The following is a 16,528-nucleotide window of genomic DNA, read 5'->3' on the forward strand; positions in this document are numbered from 1 at the left end:
ATGGATATTCAATATATACTCTTCTACTTTGAAGGGTATTCAAGAGAGAAGTGGTAAAATCAATAAAAATTATGAAGTGTTGAATTTCTTTATAATCTGCTCCAAGAGACAGAAACACAAGCATGAGATATTTATCAGTATGTATTTAATAATTTAAGGGATAGCAGAACAGTTTAAATTATAATAGATAATTGAGTAAATTTGAAGGAATTACTTTTTAAGCAGTTTAAATAATGATTGAACATTAATGTTAGTACTTACTTGCAAAAATCATGTAGAGTAAAATCCAGACCACCACTTAAAATATTAATAGATTGACTTAGTTTTACAGTATGAACAGAAAGAATGAAGCATAAATGAAGCAGTTGCAATTAAGCATTTTCTTAAAGCGTGAATAAACAATATTGGCAATAACATTAATGAATCATACTCAAGATGTGAACATTACTGAAGAAATCATTGATTAATTACGGATTATTGATTTGGATGCTAAAGTAACACTTGTATTTAGGTTAGTTGTTGTATTTGCAGCACAGTTGTCAACAAAGCAGCCAGGAATATGGATGTTGAGTATTTTGCAAGCTCTGTTCCCCCACTTGTGGTTGAAGCTAGAAGAAGCCAAAAACATATAATTAGACTGGAATGACATTTATCACTGAAGCTAAATTGTATTATTTTCTTAAAAGCTCTTGTCATTATTCTCATGGTTGGAAAACAGATTAAACTTTATATTTGTAGCACCCTGTGTAAGATTAAAAAAATAAAATGCCAGTTTAAGGATTACCACATAATGTAAGTATAGACTGGGTAAAGTGATACTATAAAGTAAAAACAAGTTGTAGCTGCTCACTGTCTGTTGTTGTTACGGTAGTGGTCAGGGTTGCATCTGAGGCGCTTGTGTTTCCTGTGGATGAGATTGAATCTAGTTAGATGGTGCACTGTGATATGAGAAAATACCAGGCAGAGTTGCTTCATCTGGTATCAAATCACTTTGCTGCATATTATTCACTGACTGTGAATTCAAATGGTGAATTAACAAACACCCAATCTTTTGGTTTATTGGCGAGTTATGGTGGCCGTGCTAAATAAATGCAAGGTGTATAATAATGACATTGTCATGAAAACTCTGAAATGTTGACAAACACAAGCTGTGGTGCACTTGCGTCCTCTTGTGGCTGAACAAGCAAGGACACTAACACTCCTCAAACTGAGGTATTTACTGTTTGATGTGCTAGCGAGTGGGGCTGCAGGTCATTTTTATGCTATTTATTGATAAAGAGTCTATAAATATGTTTTTTCACCATGCTTTGTATTTGAAACAAACATCTGGCCCAACTTTATAGGGCATAGTGGAAAAATCTTTTTTTCTCCATAGTTTTAGGTGAATCAGCTGTACATCTGCCACATCTAATTTTCTTACTCGATATTATGTAAGTAGCTTTCTACTACTAGCAGTACTGTGAAAGCACGAAGCCTACATTCACTTAATAAGAAATGCATATTTACCCTGTGTTGCTGTCACAGTGCTGGCTGATGCCGATACTGATGTAGTCGCATTTGTGTTGCTGGTGGAACTGGGTGATGCTGTTGTAGATGTTGATGTAGTCGCATTTGTGTTGCTGGTGGAACTGGGTGATGCTGTTGTAGATGTTGATGTAGTCGCATTTGTGTTGCTGGTGGAACTGGGTGATGCTGTTGTAGATGTTGATGTAGTAGCATTTGTGTTGCTGGTGGAACTGGGTGATGTTGTTGTAGATGTTGATGTAGTCGCATTTGTGTTGCTGGTGGAACTGGGTGATGCTGTTGTAGATGTTGATGTAGTCGCATTTGTGTTGCTGGTGGAACTGGGTGATGCTGTTGTAGATGTTGATGTAGTAGCATTTGTGTTGCTGGTGGAACTGGGTGATGCTGTTGTAGATGTTGATGTAGTCACATTTGTGTTGCTGGTGGAACTGGGTGATGCTGTTGTAGATGTTGATGTAGTCGCATTTGTGTTGCTAGTGGAGCTCGGTGATGCTGATGCTGTTGTAGATGCTGATGTAGTAGGATTTGTGTTGCTGGTGGAGCTGGGTGATGCCAATGCTGTTGTAGATGCTGATGTAGTAGCATTTGTGTTGCTGGGTGATGCTGTTGTAGATGCTGATGTAATAGCATTTGTGTTGCTGGTAAAGCTGGGTGGTGAAGTGGTCAGGTTGCTTCTGTTGGTGGTTAAGTTCAGACCCAGCCTGTCCAGGTCTGACTGCACCTGCCTGCTCACCCAGCTCTGAATCACGGGGGCGTTTTCAAACACCTTCAGATCTTGCAGTTGGCTACCCATGAGGCCTTGGACATCGGTCACAGTCAAGTCCTGTGCATTTCAAATGAAACAGTGATGAGAGTTGGTCTTAAGTCTTCAAACAGTGGACAATGAGCAACACCGGAAATGTCATAGATGTAAACAAGAGCTTATTCATGTCTTTTCTAAGAGAAACTTTTGGTGTCAAGCATTGATAATATTTTCAAAATCCAGTATTTAGAAATGGATATTACATGTAACCCCTGCAGCTGACAGCTCTGGGCCTTCTCTTCTCATACTGGGCCCAGAGGAAAAATACTCACAATGAAGAGCATCACACGTTTAGCAAGAAGACAAATTACAGAGACTCACAAACCTTATTTAGAGTTAATAGTATAAACCATCTCCTATCGCTTGTTGTAATTTCAAAGACCTCACTATAGAAGCCAAGATAAGTAAAAGTAAAAAAAGTAAAGGTGCTAGATATAATGCTACAGCCATACAGTATAGAACCTTGTAAAACAACAAATTGCCATTTTTATTACACTTTTACTATAGTTATTCAGTTTTTATACAGATTAAACAATCAATATATAACGTGTTGACTAGTGATCTTTAGAGGTCATGGTGGGCAGATTTTGTTACCTTTGGAAAGAACCAGGCTAGCTCTTTCCCTCTGCTTCCAGTCTTAATGCCAAGCTATGCTAACTAGCTGCTGGCTGTAGCCTTATATTTAACTCCCAGCAAGAAAGTAAATGTGTATGTTGAACTATCAAATTAATTTTCAGATTCAGAAGTCTTATCTTTATTTACAATAAAACAAATAGACAGTATATGTCTATATATATGTCTGTAATCAACTCTTTAATAAGCATCCTTACAGCGATCACATTAGGGTCCAGGCTTCGGAAAGTGCCTACATCCATGTTAATGTTCTGAGTTGACAGTGCTTTTACATCTGACAGAGGGGCTCCACCTGTAAGGGCAGCAAAGAAAATAGGATATTTGAGATGAGTTTTATCAGAGAGACAGAGAAACAGCCAGAGACACATGCAGCATGCACTCTTACCTAGATAGGGCTTAATCAAATTGTAAAAGGTAGTGCGACTGGCACGCTGTGAGCTGAAGGAGGTGTTACTGATCTCATACAGGACTCTCTTCTGCTCAGACGAACATGACGCCACATTCTGAGGGTTTGAATTTCTGACAAGATGCAAGAAGAAAGTAACATAGAGTTAAGTCTAAGTCATCACTCACAGTGGCCAAGCTTAGGCATCTTTGAGCTACATGCTGACAACCCACCTGATACTGTCTGGGCTGATGGTCTTCAGTGTGCTGGTGTTTAATGAGCACAGGTTGGAGTCGATGCTGTTGAGCTCAATGCTGCCCAGGGTGTTCCCAGATGTATTCAGATACTTGGAGATGATTGCTTTGCTCTAGATAACATTAAAGAAAACACCTTGAGTGAGCAAATGTATACAGGTAGGAGGATCTAAATATAAGGCTGTGTAGTTTTGAGAATCCCTTCACATTGTACCTTTGCTGCCTCCCATGATCCATCCTCAGCTTTCATGAGTGCTGCCAGGGTGTCAGCTGTTGTGATGCTCCACTTGGAGATGTCCTCAAGTGATGCCACACGCGACACTGAACCGAGCACTTGGACTACATCATCAGAAACACCGGATGGGAACGCCTGGAAGAATAGAGTGTGGAGTAACATATGCTAGTGTATTGAAATATATCCTCCTTCATGATTAGAAATATCCAAGTATATCAACATTACCACAATCACACTGCTAGTGTCACATGACATGATGACTGCTGTATAATGATAACTTCTTGAATTGTTTAGCGATGTCTAAAATCACAAAACATATTTTGATATATTCCTGTAACGCTCCTCATCAGGACATCTCTCAAAATCCCTGGATATTCCCATAAGTTTCATTAACCAGTGAGGTCTTTGTTTATGTCACAGTCCTATTTGAATATCTTTAATTTTTATACTCTTTTACACACATACACTTTTATCTAAAGTGCTATATGCCTCATACTAAGCAGCCAGTACCATTCCAGGCAACCCCATATTCCATACACGCAACTTACCTGGTTGAGTTTCCTCAGAATGATTTTCTGGAATTCATCATCATCCACTTTGTCACAAATGGAGTTGAGATTGTTCTTCAGAACAGGGATGTCTAGGCAGAGGTCAAATTGCGTCTGGTCGTAGCCAAAGGGGAAGGAAGTGACGCTGACTGTAACTTGGGTGATGTTGCCCACAGTGCAGCCTTTTGTGATAAATTAGGAGAAAGCCAATGAGACAAACCAGCAAATGAGTCACCACTTTTGTAAAATATCGTACAAGGGCTGCATTCTATGTTTAGAGTATAAGGCGATGTCTTCAAAGTGCTTGTTTTGTGTGAGACGTTACTTTACAAATGACGTAGACTAAAGATGAAATAACAAAATTCTTCTTTTTACAAGTGAAAAGTTGAGTTTATAAGCAATAAAACACACACTTGCTCAGTTCAATACTCAGAGATTTGAATGCTATTGTTAACAACTTCATATGGATATGGGGCCCAGTGTTCAGCAAAAGTTACATAGCTTTACTTTAACTGATTATTCAATTATCAACATGGCTGCAAATTAATTTCCTCTCAGTTGACTGACCTATTAATGGATTAATTGTTTCAGCTCAATTATCAGCAGCTGCTTCGTAAAACCGAACACTAAAAATGAACCTTTACCTGCTCCTCGTCTTGTCTTGAGCGCAGTGATCTCTTTAAACAACCCCTTGAGCTTCCTCTTCTCTGTCTTTGTTTTCCTCAGGCGGGGCATAAAGGTCCTAAGGAACCTTCTCTTTGTTCCCTGCAAGAAAAAACAAAACAAAAACTAACAATTAACACAAAGTGGAAAATGGATGATGTATCCCTTCTATAATAAAACTGTATCAATAACACCAAACTGTTAGTAGAGTACAACGTACAGTTGTAAACTGTCCCCAGATGTTTCTTGTGAAATATAGAGGAAGGATCCCAAGGTTCTCCAGTGTTCGCCGGTTCCACATTTTGACATTTCTGAAAAAAAAGGTGATTTTTATTCTTATAGTCTGGTTTGATACTTTGTGACCCTCTCATTTTGTGCACTTGTGAATATTTACAGTAGTAAGGCAGTGTGTGTGGGACTGGGTCAAAATAAACCACAATGTGTGTGTTCACGGTAATGACATTGAACAGTGTTGTGCTGTGATGTGTTTTAACTAGTTTTCATGCCACACTGGAGCTCAATGGCACTGAGTTAACTGTATCAGGTCTTGGCTACACAGAAAAGAATAGGATAAATGATTGAAATGATGAATGATTTTGATCTTATAATGGAATTTGTTGACAATATGAGAAATGAAGAATAATGCCAGCCTTATCCTTAATGTAGTCTGAATGGCTCTTATTTTGATTTATTCCTGTACCCGTAAGGTGTTTTCCCAGACAGCAGCAGTGTCTCCATGGCAGCCACCTGGCTTCCAGAGAAGTCTTTGCAGGCTTTGAGTTTTTCCAGGATGAGAGGATCAGCGTTCTGGATGTAAGAGCTGTTCAGAGTACAGGCCATGTTCCCCAGGACCTCTACGTTGTCTCTGCTCAGATTCAAGCCCTTGATGCCCTACACGGTTGAAAATACAGTATCTTATTTAAAATAGTGCAACAGTGTGAAAACAATGTACCATTCATATCCATGATAATTCCTCTCCCAGACTAGTTTGCTCAGTTTTACATGTTTTGCAATAAATATCTTGAACTATTTCATGTGTACTGCTTGCATCTACACAAAACTGTATATGTGCATTTTTATATTTCTTGGTGTATGCCATTGCTCACTGATCCCATACAATGATGATTCAACATACATGTATACCCACCTCATAGAAGCTTTATTTTACATGAAAGAATCTTCTACTGCATTTAAAGTCTTTTTTTGTTGTGGTAAACCACAATTTTAATGGCACTCACCAAGCAGGTCCTGGCTTCATTAAGCAGCAGCGAGTCCTTGTTCAGAATGCTGGAGGCCACAGAGAATTCTGCAGCACCCACTGCGGAAATGTATGACCTGCAGTTGGGCCTCTTGACATCTTTGTTGCTGTAATAAATTGATATAAAATTGGGAAAATCAATTAACAAATGTATTCATTTTGAAGCCAGCGGCACCATAGAAGGTCAGTACAACAAAATGCTTGGAGAGAGACTTACTTTAAGTAGAGAAGCATGTCTGAGGGATAATCTGTGAAGTTCTGGGAGATGTCTCCATTGAGCAAGTTGTACATGCAAGTCAGCTGTAGAAAAAAATTTTTTTTTTATTATTGAAATCTATAACTCCAGTATTTTACATCTTACTTATCTTAATTATCAACGTCATATAAAAGAGCCATAATAATTTATTTTAATCAAGTTTAGTTTCACGTAGATTTCATTTGACTTCACCTGTGATTCCTTCAGCACCACCTTGGCCCTGCCTCTCCTCGGTCTGCAAGCACGGATCAGACGCTGGATCCTTGTTGTTGTCATTCTCTGCACTGACGTACATGTGAAGCCTTGCAGCACAGAAGGAGAAAGCCTGTGGGAGAGTATGGAAAAACCACAAACAAAGTTAATAGGTCCTGATAATTTTAGGAAGAAAACACAACAAATAAATAGTTATGGGACTTGTTCACTTACTGCTCAATGTCAAAGTTTGTTTTAGCCAGTGTCCCAAAGAACATGGAAGCCTAAAAGAAAAAGAAAAAAAACAGATCAAAAAAATCAAATCAGAACAATTCAATGACAGTTAAGACTTATTTGTTAACTAATCGTGTCAACCTACTTCAACCCTTTCCCCTGATTTTGTAAAGGGACCAGGCTAAGAGTCAGCTGGCTATGTGTTTTCAGCTGTTAAAGCTTACTTCATGCTACATTATACCTCATTTTACTCCTGCATAGCACACTGTAAATGTAACAGGGTTTTTATGGGAGATAAGTATCTCTGGGCCGGAATGATAATCCTAAAATAATGTCTTCTGATTTTAACGTGGAGTCACACCATGTGCTAAATGTGAAAAACACTGAATAAATTTAATCAAATCAAAATCATCTATAAGAGATTTCAGTCTGAATATATCAGCATCAAACTTCAAAAACCAAACTCCTGTGTGTAAAACCATATATTGACCTGATTTTGCGTCCATTTCTTTCCATTGATCACACTGATGTTCACAGTCTCCTCAGAAAACACCAGCAGGGATGGCGGGATCTCAGTTGCCATTGCATCAGGGACATTCAGCACCACTTTGTCTGGACTTGTGTCCACAGATATGATCTAGCAGGAAATGAAATGCATTTAAAATCAAGATAAGAGCAGAACTCAAAATACTTAGGAGTGAAAACATACAACACATTTTTTTTTTAAATTCACTTGCAAGGGTGTAGGATTAGATTCAGAAGTGTGTTGATGAAGTTCTGGGCTTTTTGGCTGTCATTTTCTTCATTTACACACATTTATAGGGACCTGGCATTTAACACGTTACAAGAAAATTGGTTATTGCAGCTTTTTAAAGTCTAACAGCTCATGTAATGCAAGTTATTAATGCACTAACTCTACTGAGAAGTACTTCACATCAGTTAGTTTAATAGTAAAAGGACTTTTAATGCTTTAATATGTTTTAACTGTATCTCTATAAAAAGTTAAAATGAATGACATAAAGCCTGCTGTAAAGTTTTCAGAACTGAAATACAGTTTTAGTCACCAAAAATTCTGCCCATTACTGCATTAGCATTGATTTATGTACAATTGTTGTGTATTTTTATTGTAATAATGAAATTACATATAGAAATAATGTAGGAATTTCTTTCAAAAACCATGGAGAGACAGGCAAAGTGAGCCCCGAGCAGTGTCTGCAGAGCTTGGGAGATTTAGAGACAAGAAAGAATCAGAGAATCATAACCGGACTGGACTGTATGTTGCGGTAGAATCAGAAGTTGAATGTACCTTTTCGACAAAGGTCTGTTGGACAACTGTTGGGGCTGTCAGCATGTTGGACACAAAGGTGGGGTTCTTGGAGATGCTGACTAGCTCAGAAGCTGAAGTATTTTCTATTGACTTTGAAGGAACTCCAGTAACAAGTGTTCCAAGGGATTCCAGGGAGGATCCAGTGTTGAGCTATTTAGAACAATTGCATTTGTCAAAGCCATGGTCACTCAAGATGCAAAGTACTTCAGGGACATTTTACATTTAAAAAAACACACTCAAAGAAATACAGAAGAAAGGCACATGATTCAAAGCCTGTGTCTACCAATTTTCTTTGTTAATTGGACAGAAGAACCCTCACCTGGAAGCCTGCTGAACTAATGGTTTGGATGATTGTGGTGGATTGCTCTTGGCTCCAGGTGCTAACTGTGCTCAGGATGGATAAAGAGGAAACCATTACTGATGGGGGAACTGAAGTGATCTGGCTCTTGGTCAGGCCTGAGCTGGCACTGCCAAGAGTCGAAAATGTCTCTCCTGTGATGGTCTGAATGTTGGATGCCAGAGCAGCAGACACCTATAGAAAGAAATACACCAGTTAGAAAGAAAATCAGCTGAGGACATTTCACTGTTTTATAGTTTAGATGATATGCCAGAGAAAAATGTGAGGACATCATGTTCAGTATTTTTAAATCCCTATCAAAAAGACACTAAATAGTGAGCAAAAAAGTAAACACGCATAAAGACTGTTTCAATAATTTTATACATTTCATGATCTTTTCATATCTAAAGTATTGTGTAGATTCTTGGCCACATATATAATGTAATTAAAATTTTGGACATGACACCAATAAGATCCCCCCACTATAATGTTCTTCAGAAACACAGTGGGTTAAGTTTTGATCATTTAATTGATTTTGATAATATTAAAATGCACGGCTTCACAGGTGCGCAGAGATATGGCGTGGCTGCATTTTTGGGGATGCCATGCCCTTATGTAAATACTCCTTTGTACAGACGTATTTGTCTGTCTATGTCTAATCCTATTCCAATTCAGAATCATGACACACTGGATCAGTCACTACAATACACAAGATGTAAGATAAGAGAGCTCTGGTCAAGTTGTCATTCCATTATAGTGATAACACACACAGCTCATTCTTACTTACCTGAGGACTCTTTACAGTCTCCAAAACTACACACACTGACCCTGTAAATCTGACTCAGCCGACCAAACTAATTCACAACTGTCAAAGGTTGTGCTTTATTTATAGAAAGACATTTTACAAAACTGGTACCTCTGGGTCCACTGTTCCATTGCAGAATTTCTTAATCTCATTCAAGATGAGTGTGGTATCAGCTTCATTCAAAGAAGAATATGCTAAACTTGGGACCTCAGAAGAACACAGGAAAAGGCCTGGAAGCCTACATGGAGAGGGATATATCTTTCAAACTCATGTAAATACCCATTTAAAGCATTGTAACAGAATGGTCAACATTCACCCAACTAAATTATATGTGTGATTTGAAATATTTTGTAAAATTAGTGGATACTCACTTCACAGGATTGAAGGTCGGGTTGAATGCAAATAGCTGTGAGATGTAATAGTCGGTGACATTTTCTTGGATAGCTGTGTTGTTAAAGAGCTCCAAGTTGGCTTGGTCTTCCAAGAACACTTGAGTCTTAGAAAATATAGAAACAAATAAGTCAGTAAATTACTTTTTAAAAATGTTGTTGGTTTTCTCCGTTTAGGTAAAAATAATTACACAGCAAAATGAAAATAAATTTAACAAAACTAGATGAAACAGCTTGGCAAAGTGGACTAAAATACATCTCGGTGTCAGTATAAAAACGCAGGTTAACATAATATTTTTGGAGAAGCTTAGCCTTAGCCACTAGCCTCTAATAGCACCCCTTATTGACATACTTCACTGGTGGAGATGAAGGTGGTAAGATCGTCCAGGGTGATGAATGTCACAAAGGTGCCGATGTAATTGACAAACCAGGAGGTTGAGTTTAGTTCTGCATCACTGGCATTGTAGCATTTGGCTCCAGACCCTATGGAAACAGGAATATAACCAAAATATTGTCAATGAATAACACAATGTCTTTATATGATGATTGGTAAAATAATAGAAGATCAGTGGTGCTGATAATGAAAGTATTAGTGTTTTCTGATGAAATGTTTGTTTTGTAAGTCTTATATATATATCTATATATAGATATATAAATATATATATATATAAATCTCTATATATATTTTTAGCAAGAGCTTGTTTAAAGTTTTTTTAGCTGTGTGCACTCTGCCCATACAGAGAGAACTTTTTTCTAGGTAGTCAGTATTCGGTTGATAAAAATATGAATTTTGAAAACCTACAATACACATCCAGTATATAGACATTAAACATTTTCTCAAAAATGCATCCTACCAGTTCTCAAGTAGGTCCTGATGGTGGTGTATACATCAGCCTGTCCAAAGTCAGAGCTGTTGTATGTGAAGTTATTTCCCATTACAGAGACCCTAATTAAAAGGGAAACCACACAAATATTTGTATCATTTAATCTATCTGTAATAGTCAGTTTGTCACTGAGCTTTCTGACACTGTGCAAAAGAGGCTTACAGTTTCTGAAAGGCAAGACATGAAGCATTTTCCACTTCGGTGGAGCTGATGAGACTCTTGCTGAGGAATCTAAGGTAGTTCCTCAACCGTAGGTCGAACCAGGAGTTAACCTCCGATTTGCTGTTGCTGCTCAGGGCCGAAGACCAGACACAGGGGAGGGTCACAATCTTCACATTGTCTGGAACATCCTCCTAATGGCATACACATGGATTTATACATTTAATGAGAGACAGTAATCTAAACTGGGCGAATAGAAGCCAAGTTTTTTCTGTGTTTGTTGTAGAACTGTTTCCACTGTCAGTGGTCTATTCACCAGATTTCAGCTTACCATTATAAATGGATGCTAAGCTAAGTATCTGCCTGTACTTTCATTCATTACTAGTGACATGGCATGGTTTGGCTCAGTACAGGCCATGTTTCCTTCCTGCATTGTTGTTGGTTGTTTCTGTGTCATGGTTGTTCATTTTAGTTGTATGATATTTCCCTTGTATGAAGATGCTATCAGCATCTTAGCATATGGTCATCTGAGAGTAATCAATAATTGTATAAGTACATTTTAACATGTCACACAAGGATCTGTTAGCATTCAAGGGGAATTGCAACTTGCTTGCCTCTCAAAGGTTAGGTAGATGTAAATTCAGAATATTTCCTTTAAATTGGGATACTCTTTTTTTATCTTTCTAAAGGTTAATCTATCTTTCTAACGGTTAATCTGAGGTATTCTGTTTGATCTTATCTCAGGCAGATAAGAATGAGCTAAGATTCAAGGGGAATTGCAACATGCTTCTACTTAACATAGGTTAGGTGCATTATGTCCCTTGAATCTGGATAATGTTAGTACCCTGTCACATATTTATCAGAGGGCAGCTAGGGTTCTGTTATCTGTCAACAGAAATTGTAAAATGCTTGTTGCATATTCTGGATAGCGAATCGGTGTTGCTCTGTTGTTCTGGGGGTTTTATGTGCTCTGTGATTATATTTATTAAGCAGGAAACAATAATTTTGTTTTGGGAGATAAGCTCTCTCATGGCTGTTTGGATTCACTAAGAGAAATACATATAGGCTTGGATAAGATTACAACATGCTACTAATGTCAACATTCACTAGTGCCACTCATCAATAATAATGTATGTTATATGGCAATACTTAGACGAAGGACACACCGTTTCTAGGAAGGCAGGGGTGTTGTTGTAGTTGTTGAAGATGACACATATGTCAGAGTTGTTATCAATCACATTGGGTTGACTGAGGAACTGACGCAGCTCTGAAGTGCTGATGGTACTTAGGAGCTGAAGAAAAGAGGGGGGGGGGTTAGTACTAGTACTTAGAGAGCACATCAGTAGGCATTTGGTCACAGCTCTATATATATATATATATATATATATATATATATATACTTAATCCTATACTTAATCCTACTTTTGAAAACAACATCTGTGTTTCAACCTATGTCTCTATGTGTGAATTTTAAAAAAGGCTTAAAGTCGTTTGATATCACCTCTGATTCACGTGTCTGTGGCAGAAGAGATGTGAGCATGGACAAATCTGGAAAGCCAAAGCTGAGGAAGGTGTTTCTCAGATAGATGAAGAAGCTTCCACCACTGTAACACTTGAGTGGCGTTGGACCTGTTATAAACATAAATTAAACCACTGTGTACCCTGATACAGAATAACATCTATTATTTTTGGACAGATATTGTCAGAGAAAAAATATGCTATTAATTTTACTGTGTAAAAAATAATAATCATATCAAATTTAATTTGTTGTTAATAAGCATTGTCATTAGTTTTCTAGGTAACCGTTTATCTGGAAGATTATCTGTAAGAGTTTCTCTTATACATACCTTGGAGGAAGAGGAGGGTGTTTTTATAGATCTCCTTTTGGGTGTTATTGCTGAGTGTCATGTGTAGTGTGTCCAGTAACATCAGCCTAAATTCAGATGAATATTAGTTAGGCGATGTTTTAAAAACTACGTTGCAATGATAATGACCACCACAACAGAAATACTTACATGTCTTGGCTGCTGTTACAACTCCTGTTCTTCCCAATGTCAAATAAAGGTGTCACCAGGCTGGGAGACAGATTGACCAGGAGAGGGCTCAGTCGAACCCTGAGCCACAGCAGGAACTCTGCGTCATTGACAGCTGGTGAGGACAGATTCCCTCTGTCAAATACTGCCTGGAGGAAGGCAGATTTCACCTCTTCTGTGTAGTTGGCCTGTTGGATCTATGGGATATTTACATAGTGTTCATTAGAGTATGAACATTGAAATTAAATTTCTTATATGAAAGTAAAAATATTATATTTAAATCATGTTGACATTTATGAATCAATTATCCCTTTATATAAAAGCCCCATAAGCTAAATGTGTTCCTTTGTTGCCTCCAACTGAAGATACTTCATCTCTGGGAAGGTGACTGACAGGTGAGCAGGCTAGATAGGTTACATCCCACAGATAATGTGTTCTGAAGAAACAAGACCACTCCATTCAGCAACCTTGACATTTGCAGGTTTAAAGCTGTTTTAATGCTACAGCAGCTGGCTAGCTAAAATGTTATCTTAAGTTATCCTTGAAAGTTACATTTTGTGTGTGCTAGCTTGTTCAACAAGCTAGAATACAAGACAAGATATGTGTCCATTGGAAAACTAAAATTTGCACTGTTGTATGCAGTTTGTGCTTTACTCATGTTACTGCTACAAAAATACATTTTAATAAACTGTATATGATGTGGACAAAATATTAATACCACCTCTAAAACAATTTAAAATAACCTTCACAAAGATATGATTTAGTGCACATTTGTTGAATTAGCCTGCATAGTTTTAGCTAGGTGTACCAATAAATTGGCATTTGAGTGTATATGGTGTTGCAAAAATGTGCACTAGAATTCAAACTTTATTGACTTGTCTATCTAAAACTGTTTAAATTGCTACACACTAATCAAATTGCTATCTAACTTGGCCTTACATTCAAGCACACCTAGGACCTACTTGCCTATTTTTTGTGTGTTGCAAAAAATTGCTTTTTAATCTCATTTGGAAAAGTTACAATTTCATATTATGGCATCTTCCAAATTCAAATTATCCTGATGGCATACAATTGCATGTGGAAAAAAAAACAATCCCAGCAATATTTTCTATATAAGGTATGAGTGTAAGCAGCAATGTGAGCATTATTTAGAAAAAATAAAGTTTTGGATTAGTAGATGTTTACCTGAATGGCTGGTGAGACTTTGTCAAAGAAAGCACCAAAATCAACAGGGTTGATGACTGTCATGACTTTTGTCACTTCTTGCATTGTCTGCAGCTGTGATGGAGCTGCTGCGAGCTCAGCCAGCTGACTAACAGTGAGAAGATCTGCAACCTCCACCTAAAAGGGATAAGCAACATTTCAGTAAGTGAACATCAACTGTGGAACTGTAACCTATTATGGTATGCAGTCGTATGCTTAGGTTCAGCACTGGACTTCGTTTGTGTTACCTGCCAAATGAATAAGTATGTGCCTGTCAATTTCACCCTTTAATCTAAAGGTTGCTATGAAGGGCTGATTGCAGTAATTGTTTCAGCTAACCTGCAGAGATATTTCTTGTTAATTAAACATATTGAATGTAGCTGTTATTATTTTGTCCTTTTCCTATTTTGTATTACAAACCACTCTGAATGCAGCAGAATTTCTGTTCACCCTTCTGATAAACACACATACATGCTCACAGATACTCATACATATTTGACTGAAATCCAACAGAAATTTGCATACTAGCAAAGATTTGGAGTTTCTGTTCTTTGAGGATTTGTTAGGCTCATATTAAGAGAAAGTGGTTTGTCAGTTTGGACTTGAGTGTACGTTGCTTGTATGCTTGTGCACTGCCAATTGCTTGCTGGTTAGTTGTTGTTATGATTGTTGCGTGCTTTGTCAGTGGGGTGTTTGAAGATTTTTCCCTGAAGGTTTTTGCATGCAATGGTTGGCTAATAGGCTAATGCTTAGTGAGAGGTATAACTTTACCAGTTTTTGTTGGCTTCAAATTTTAGATTGGGCTCTGGTTCTGGCTAGCAATGTTTGCTAGCTGTTGGGTCTTTTGCACACATTTTAGGTCATTTGTGTGATCAACATATAGCTCCATATAATTAAAACACGGACACCTGCTGGATATATTTGGAACTAAAAGGAACATACATTTATTGTTATTGTGTATATACACATATATATAGGACTAAAACTAAAAGGAAACACTTACTCCGTTGAAATTGCTCTTCAAGGTCACAAAATCCATGTAGGAAGCATGCACACGGAACCGACCAAAGTTGTCCTCAAGCCAACGTCTGTCATCATTTACAGATTCATCACAGGAGAAACCTAGGTATCAAAATACTCAATTTTTAAATTGAACATGCCATACCAAATATTGCAGTGCAGATTTATGCACAAGTAGCAAATGCATTATTTTGCCATCATGCCATCAAAGTTACCCGTGGAGGAATTTCTCCTAAGATAGTCCATTGCAAACGTGAAAACCTGTTGGGTTTGCCTCTCAGAGAGAAGAGTGAAAACACTGTTGCATCCCTTGACGCTGTGAAGACAATAGATATTTTTTCATTCACTGAAATGTGCAAGACAATATATCAGTTGTCTATCCTTTTTGAACTATTCTGATCAATATCACAGTAAGACATGATAGTTTTAACTCACATTTCCTGATAGGAGTCACAAGTGATATTTTCTGGAATAATTTCAAATGTGTTGGAGTCAATGCTTGGTAGGAACAGAGGTAGGTAGTCCTGGAACCATAACTTGAATCCCTCAGCATCTAGCATGGATAGTTTAGGGCCAAGTGCCAATAGTGTCAGATTTAGGAGGGTGTCACGGACTCTTGGCTCAATGGTTGTTAAGTTTTGCTAGAAAAAAAGGACATAAAATTTGTTAGATCACACTATTGATTTTAGTAAAAAAATTAACAAGGAAAATGTGATGGAGATATTCACCTCTGCGGCACCACTGACAAATTTGTCAAAGAAAGAGCTAAGTTCTTCCACACGTGATGATACAGTAAGTTCTGTGAACACAAGCCTCACAAGGGTTTCATTTGACAAGTTGTTTGGTTCGAGAAGCAGTTCAGCTTTTTGTCTTGAAGAAAGAGAGTCCAATACAGTCACCTAAGGCAAGGATATAAAACAAGAATGATATTTAACAAAAATTCAATTTGAACAAATTCTTTCTCAAATTACGTACAAAAAGACAATCATTACTTTTCGCATCCCTATGAACCCAAGAAGAGCCCTCTATTGGGGAAGTAAAGGCTTGACAATATATTTTCGCAGATTCACACAATTAATTAATGTATCCATGTATGCCCTGCAAAAAAGGAATGAGCCTTAATATATGTGTAATACTATTTATGAAGTATAGACCCTGGACAACCACGGTCTAGAAGCGATTTTCAACAGCTATACTTAGCACCTAAAATAGGAAGTAAAAGTATCATTTTGTATTCCTGTTCCAGTTTCCATGACATTTGTACAACTGGGTAGATTGGTCAAATCAGTCCCATAATGGATTAAAAAAGTGACAACAATTGAAACACAATTTAAATAAACAAGAAAACAAAAAATTGACACAGACAAAGGATATACAAACCGCTTTT

At 37.6% G+C, this 16,528-nt stretch overlaps 1 protein-coding gene across 1 annotated transcript in view; it reads right to left on the minus strand.

The window, feature by feature from the left end:
* Positions 1–128: 128 nt before the first annotated feature.
* LOC111668145 (uncharacterized) overlaps positions 129–16,528 on the minus strand; it is a gene marked incomplete at its 5' end in the record, with an annotated part of 18,049 nt that continues 1,649 nt past the window's right edge. Inside the window, 32 exons of the mRNA XM_087178709.1 lie at positions 129–608; positions 851–904; positions 1,507–2,347; positions 3,157–3,251; positions 3,345–3,478; positions 3,578–3,711; positions 3,813–3,968; positions 4,382–4,563; positions 5,026–5,146; positions 5,265–5,355; positions 5,745–5,935; positions 6,283–6,409; positions 6,520–6,602; positions 6,751–6,883; positions 6,985–7,034; positions 7,475–7,621; positions 8,291–8,461; positions 8,631–8,843; positions 9,565–9,691; positions 9,825–9,949; positions 10,195–10,325; positions 10,697–10,788; positions 10,889–11,079; positions 12,052–12,177; positions 12,387–12,514; positions 12,733–12,818; positions 12,901–13,115; positions 14,104–14,259; positions 15,125–15,243; positions 15,357–15,457; positions 15,577–15,782; positions 15,870–16,040. Coding sequence (XP_087034835.1) covers positions 508–608; positions 851–904; positions 1,507–2,347; positions 3,157–3,251; positions 3,345–3,478; positions 3,578–3,711; positions 3,813–3,968; positions 4,382–4,563; positions 5,026–5,146; positions 5,265–5,355; positions 5,745–5,935; positions 6,283–6,409; positions 6,520–6,602; positions 6,751–6,883; positions 6,985–7,034; positions 7,475–7,621; positions 8,291–8,461; positions 8,631–8,843; positions 9,565–9,691; positions 9,825–9,949; positions 10,195–10,325; positions 10,697–10,788; positions 10,889–11,079; positions 12,052–12,177; positions 12,387–12,514; positions 12,733–12,818; positions 12,901–13,115; positions 14,104–14,259; positions 15,125–15,243; positions 15,357–15,457; positions 15,577–15,782; positions 15,870–16,040 — 4,998 coding nt within the window. The remainder of the gene's footprint in view (positions 609–850; positions 905–1,506; positions 2,348–3,156; positions 3,252–3,344; positions 3,479–3,577; positions 3,712–3,812; positions 3,969–4,381; positions 4,564–5,025; positions 5,147–5,264; positions 5,356–5,744; positions 5,936–6,282; positions 6,410–6,519; positions 6,603–6,750; positions 6,884–6,984; positions 7,035–7,474; positions 7,622–8,290; positions 8,462–8,630; positions 8,844–9,564; positions 9,692–9,824; positions 9,950–10,194; positions 10,326–10,696; positions 10,789–10,888; positions 11,080–12,051; positions 12,178–12,386; positions 12,515–12,732; positions 12,819–12,900; positions 13,116–14,103; positions 14,260–15,124; positions 15,244–15,356; positions 15,458–15,576; positions 15,783–15,869; positions 16,041–16,528) is intronic.

The sequence above is a fragment of the Seriola lalandi genome, unplaced genomic scaffold (genome assembly GCF_002814215.2).
Source record: "Seriola lalandi dorsalis isolate HSWRI2012SDOR001 ecotype SW California unplaced genomic scaffold, Sedor1 jcf7180002054703, whole genome shotgun sequence".
NCBI classification, from domain to species: Eukaryota; Metazoa; Chordata; class Actinopteri; order Carangiformes; family Carangidae; genus Seriola; species Seriola lalandi.